Genomic DNA, 6,000 nt, shown 5'->3' with positions numbered 1-6,000 from the left:
ACTTGTAGCCACTAGTGTGACAGCAGGTCACTTTGTGCCATGGCTAATGTCAGGGTAGGGAACCTGGTTTGAGAGCCAGTTCAGCCATTTTCGAACCTCTTGGCTGGACAGGAGCCTTGTGCCACACACTGCCTGCTTCACTTCCCCTGCAGAATCTCCTCCCTTAAGCATGTGCTGGGCCCAGGCACCTGCATCTAAGAACTGGAACTTGGCAGCAGGAGCAGGAAGTCACTTAGAAGGAGTGGGTCAGCAGGCTGCTTTCACTCATTCTCTCTCACCCAGCCCTCTCCCAGGAAGCCAGCTGTCAGACTGGGAGCAACCCCTTGGAAAGACCAATGAGACAAGGATGTGAGAGTGGCCTCTGGTCAACAGCTGGAAAGGAAGCAAATCCAACGGCTATGTGGATGACCCAGGTAGCAGAGCCAGCCTCCGCCAAGCCTGGCCATCACTAGAACCTGCCCTGGGACAGAAGAGACTCCAGCAAAGGCTCAAGCCACCCTTCAGAGACGCCAGCTTGCAGCCATGGCCACTGTGTGCTGAGGTGGCTTGTTCCACACCACGGGTGACAAATGTGCCACACACAAGGGGTCCCTGTGGGTCACAGGCACCACTAGAGTCTCTCCCACATGTCTGTCATACACAGTAGTCACACATAGAGGTTTCTTGTGTTTATTCATTTAGGAATATACAAAAGTCTGACATGAACAGCAGTCTCACAGAGAATGAACAGAGCCCACTAGGGAGGCAGTGGGGCCTGGCCTGCAGGAAGGCACGGAGATGAGCCCTGAGCTCCGGACGCTGGTCTGGGAATGCACCTGTCCTGCAGAGGGCCAAGCCCTGCTGTGAACGGAAGAGGGACACTGCTTCACCCTCAGACATGGGGCCAGCTCTGAGTCCACCCCTCCCTGCCATCCCTGGACATGGAGGCTGGCTAGCCCAAGCGATGGTGCATCAGGCCCAGGCCTGGTTCCCGGCAGTATCACAGGCACTCTGGACCTGCCCCCCGGAAGTGGGACCTGAGCTGGGGCTTGGGGGGACAGTGACCAGGCTGAAAGCACAGTGTGCTGGGCCATCCCAGTAGCCCACCAGGACGGTCTTGCAGTGAGGTGTGTGGTGGGCCGCAAGACAGCAGTGTGCACCCTCCGCTCTTCTCCACATCCCCCTTCCCTGCTGGCTGCAGAGAGCCAGTGAGCCACCAGGCCTGAACCCCAGGGCCTTCCCTCCCTCCCAGCTAGCCAGAGCTTTGGGTAGGCAAGCAGAGTGCACGGAGGCCCAGATGCATCAGCCACCACCTAAGGAGCAGCTCAGGATGGAAGTGGCTGGAGCTACAAACAGTGACTCTCTCCTTAAGAAAGACCTACTATCATCATGGTTTAACAAATTATAATTTCTTTTAAATAACCCACAGACACCCATGACGCTTCTAAATTTACAGAACAGAAAGCACTTGAGAACTTGGTAGAAAAGGATTTGCACAGCCGGTTCCTTCCGGGCGCTGGCCTCAGGGGGCGGGGCAGGAACCGGGCTCAGTTCACCTCCAAGACCTCGGTTTCTGGGAGGCCGAACTTGGTCTTGTGCTTGTTGAACAGCTTCACCAGGGCCTCCATGTACATGGTGTGGTACAGGTCGATGTCCTGCTGGGTTGGCTGTTCCAGCTTGGGCACGGTGATGGGCTCGCCCACTGCAGGGATGGATGGGCAGAGGTCTCTGGTTAGTCTGTGCCTTGGGGCCTCTTCCCCCATGTGCCCACTCTGCTGGTGCTGCTGACCGTGCCCCGGGCACCATGCTGAGTGCTGCTGTGTCCCTGGACAGCTGAGAAGACTGAGGCACATGAGCCCAGCACACACAGTTGCCGAGCAGCAGCTGGGATCAGCGCTGGCTGAAGCTGTGGTACCTTGCCACAGTTCTGCCCTGGGCCTCGATTTCCTCATCTGTCTCACTGGGACCCCCTTCTCAGAGCTCTGGAGGACTATGCTTGGAGTATGGGGAGGGCGGCCAGGCAGCCACAAGTGCCCCTACTGGGTATGGTTACTGTTTAACCTGCTTTCTATGTGTATACACACACCCACATGTGCGTACAGACACGCATGTATACACACCCACATACACATACACACTCCTCTATCACAGCCCACTCTTGGGAACTTTGTAAACTGCCCCCCGATGCCCACAGCAGCATGGCTGCAGGCCAAATGCAGCCATTTAGGGCTGCACCTCCCACTGGTCTACTTTGCAGTTGCATTGCTTTGTACTGTTTTCTGCTCCTTACAAACCTACATAGCCTTGCTACTGGAACCTCACTTCAACTGCTGCTCCCCAAGGAAACGCTCTTCGCCCTGCCCTCCTTGCTGAAGAATTCCAATCTGCTAGCAGTGTGAGTCACCTGCCCCTCACCTCCGCCCTGCAGGTCACTACAGCAGGTGCGTTTCCCTGATAGTCAGCAGGCACAGCACACCTGCAGGCTGCGTGTCTCATTCCTCACCTGTCGCAGTGAGACTCCCAGCAAAGGCCCTTTGCCCCACCCCACCCCACCCCACTCACACCCACCAACACCCGCACACTCAGCACACAGCGAAGGCCTCCGGGCTGAGAGCATGGCTCCAGGGCCAGGCAGCCTGCACTGTGACACCCTAGGGCTGTGGGCTGGGGCTCACCGACGGTGGTGATGGGCTTGGAGTAGGGCACCAGCCCCCAGGTGTTAGGGGAGAAGAGGCCTCGGCCATGGAAGATGCAGGGGGCAAAGCCGATGTACTTCTGGAACTTCTTCTGCACCCAGCGGCCCCAGGAGCCCTCCTCGAAGATCACCTGCTTGTACACCTCATTCTCCCCAAATGAGTAGGTAGGAACCAGGTCGGCTCTGGAAGGGAAAAGGCCAGTTGTGCCACAGTCCTGTTACTGGCTTGGACACCTGCTGGTGGACCCTGCTCTGGATGCCAGCCAAGCTGCCCTGTGTCCCCATGGTGCCCCAGGTGCCAAGCTCCTGTCCCCTCTCTGCCAGACTGTGAGGGCCCTCCATCCTCATGTTAAGTGCTCACCTCCCCATTGCACCCCATCCCAGGCCTCTTTCAGCCCCAACACCCTCACACTGTGTTGTCACCACCTGTCCCTCCTCCCTCTGGAGCTCCCCAAACGTCAGGACTGGTCTGATGTGACTGCACCCCTAGGGGCTAGCCAGGGCCTTTCCTGGAGTCTGAGGGCTGCTGTCCCACAGCCACCCTCCAGGATGCCTGGGTGGGCTTGCTAGAGGGCCTTTTCCACACTGAATGTGTGCAGTCCTGGTCTCTGTTAAGCCTTAGTGTGGCTGGGGGATTCCTCACCCCAGTCCTCAGACAGGGCAGAAAAGAATGGTGCTGGAGCCTACACTTTAATTCTGCATCTCATGATGCGCCCTGGCCTGGATTCCTTACACTTCCCTCAGGATTCTCCAGTGGGAAATGGGGTTGTGACAGCTGCTGGCCTAATAGGTGCAGGGTGAGGGACTGGAGGGGGCCTCTGAGGTGGATGCACTTTGTCAAACAGAGGTGCTGAGCAGGCAGCAGCAGTACATGGCCCTGGCTTCCTGGAAAGCTGCCTGGTTCCTTTCTGCCTGTCTAGGGTCCCCCTCCTGCCAGCTTCCAGGGGCTTGCAGCCTCGGCCTCTTGCCTAAGTCTCTGGTTTCCCTAGCAATGTGCACATCTTGGCTGCACGTGTAGAGTAGCCCACCTTTCCACCTACCCATAACGGCCCTGGGAACAACCCAGGTCCCATCCTGGTCGTACCCAGCTGGCTTGGCCTGCACTTGGACAAACCCGGCCCAAACCCAGTTCAAACACACAGTGTGAGCTCCGACTACCCTTTTCTCCTGAGCCTTCCTGGGGGCTGGGCTCTTACTCCAGAGGCAAGGAGCCTGCCACCCTGGGGCACACATGTGTGCATGTGCATATGCACGTGTGTGGAGGGGACACTCACCCATGGCGCAGGGCCAATTTCACGAAGCCTTTGCGGTTGCGCAGTGTGACAGCGTTCTTGCCAGGCATGGAGCTCAGGGACTCAGCAGCGCCCCCAACGACAATGATGATGGCGTTGCCACTTCCATTCTTTGACAGCAGGTAGTCTATGGTGTCCCTGTTGACAGGGCAGATGCCTGGGGGAGCAGGGAGGGACAGAGAGTCAGGATGGCCTGCAGGTTCCACCCCTGCATACTGTCAGGTGTGACACGGAAAGCCCAGACAAGGGCTCAGCACCTGATCCAGCCACTTACAGCTTGGCTAGGCTAATCATTTTTCTGGGTCTCAATTGACCTCTCTGTAAAATGGGGGAGGTGATGATATAATTTATTTGGAAAATACCTCCTTGAAGTTGTAACTTTGTTGGATTTTGGGCTAGGGGGTGGGGATCCCAGTGAACCAGCCTGGTGAAGGCCAGGGGGCAAGGTGGATGATGATGGTGCCATGACAATGGTCAAACTGTAGAGAGGCAACACAAGGGCTAGCGTCCCCAGAAAAGGGTTACCTAGGGTTGCCTAGGGCAGATGGGAGCCCAGCCTGGCAGTGTTCCTGGTAGGGTCTGATGAGCCCCATGTCTGGCACAGGTACACTGCAGTATGGGACCAGGCACAGCAGCAGGGTATGGCACATTGGTTCCCCAAATCGCCTGCTCCACAGGGAGGCTCCAGCCCTGACCCCACCTCTGTTGACAGCAGGCAGAGGCAGACTCTCACCTCCAGACATTAGGTACTCCCTGAGCACAGGCATCCGGAAATTGCCAGCCAGAGTGGCCAGGTAGGGCCTAATGCCAGGGAACTTCTTGCTCACTTCAGTGGCCTCCGTGCTGAAGTTGCAGAAAGCACCCAGGCCCATGATGCCATGGGGGTGGTACCCAAAGATGTAGTTTCTGGTGGTCAGCAGGTTGTGTGTCTTCACCAGCTGTGGAGGGAAACCTTGGGTCAGAGGGAACGGGTGGGGGGAGCAGCTCCCGGGCCCACCTGGAAGGTGAGGAAGGCCCCGGGTCCTGAGGCCCGAGAAACCATACCAATTCCACTTCTGGTCCCTGGGGGCTAGGGCCTTCTCTCCCCTCTCCCCTTGTTCCCCAGCCAACTTGCACTCTGATGCCTTCTTCTGGCTACTAATCACATCCTGACTGTTTTAAAGCCTGAATACAAGCCCTCCCCAACCCTCATCCCCGTCCACTCTCAGACCATCCAGCTTCCTTTGGGGCAAAACCCAAGTCCAACACAACTGGGATCTTGGCTGCAAGCTCTGCCAGGAGCTTCTTGTGGGGCTGGGGACTTTTAGGGTCTCACAGAAGACACCATACTGCCCCCCACTCTGTCTCCCAGATCCAGAGGAGGGCACATCCTGCCAGGCTGCCAGGCTCAGCTCAGGTTCTAAGGCAAAAAGGACAGGACAGGGCAGCCAGTTGCCCAGTGCCAGCTGGGCCAGAGGGGAGGGTGGGGGTGGTGCAGGGGAAGCGGTATGTGGTGCAGCTGCAGGAGCTGCTGGCCAGGCTATATTAGCTCTTTTAACAAAGTTATCCTGGAATGTTCCAAGAGCAAATTGGTTTCCTCCAGGCCCACCTCTGTTGTGAGCGGGGTGTGGGGGAGTGCAGTGAGGATCCCCCACCCTACCCTGCCCTAGCCTGGAACAACTCCCCAGCATGACAAGGACTGTGATGGGGGAGGGGGACCTGGCTAGAGGCGGGGGAAGTGAGCATGATAGGCCTTCTGTTAATATCATTTTTTTTCCTCTCTGATGAAAAAGAGAATTTTCAAAACATAACAAAATAATAGGAGTCTCTGAAGCACCACTGAAACACCCGTGTTTTTTGTGCAATCACACTTGGGTTAAATTACAAAGATTCAGGCGCTATAGCTATGCTTTACCCCGTCAGCGCACCCCAGCTCTGGGCCCTTATCCAAACCTCTCGGGGACTGCTCCTGCCCCACAGAGATGCCCCAGGGAATGGTACTGCCCCAAATCCTGAACCAAGGATGCTTGGCCCATTCCAGGTTTCCTCCTAGGT

The 6,000-nt window shown here is 57.1% G+C and overlaps 1 protein-coding gene across 2 annotated transcripts in view; it reads right to left on the bottom strand.

Annotated features, from left to right (window-relative positions):
• Positions 1-653: 653 nt before the first annotated feature.
• Positions 654-6,000, bottom strand: part of DGAT2 (diacylglycerol O-acyltransferase 2) — a 28,007-nt gene continuing 22,660 nt past the window's right edge. For both annotated transcript variants that reach the window (XM_040964087.1, XM_040964088.1), the window contains 4 exons: positions 4,700-4,904; positions 3,949-4,123; positions 2,655-2,857; positions 654-1,681 (listed from right to left, as the gene is read on the bottom strand). In XM_040964087.1, coding sequence (XP_040820021.1) covers positions 1,527-1,681; positions 2,655-2,857; positions 3,949-4,123; positions 4,700-4,904 — 738 coding nt within the window. In that variant the 3' untranslated portion in view covers positions 654-1,526. The remainder of the gene's footprint in view (positions 1,682-2,654; positions 2,858-3,948; positions 4,124-4,699; positions 4,905-6,000) is intronic.

The sequence above is a fragment of the Ochotona curzoniae genome, unplaced genomic scaffold, assembly GCF_017591425.1.
Source record: "Ochotona curzoniae isolate NIBS_2020 unplaced genomic scaffold, NIBS_Ocur_1.0 scaffold_3223, whole genome shotgun sequence".
Taxonomy (NCBI): Eukaryota; Metazoa; Chordata; class Mammalia; order Lagomorpha; family Ochotonidae; genus Ochotona; species Ochotona curzoniae.
The sequence above is the reverse complement of the archived record's forward strand: the minus strand, read 5'-3'. Positions and strand labels throughout refer to the sequence as shown.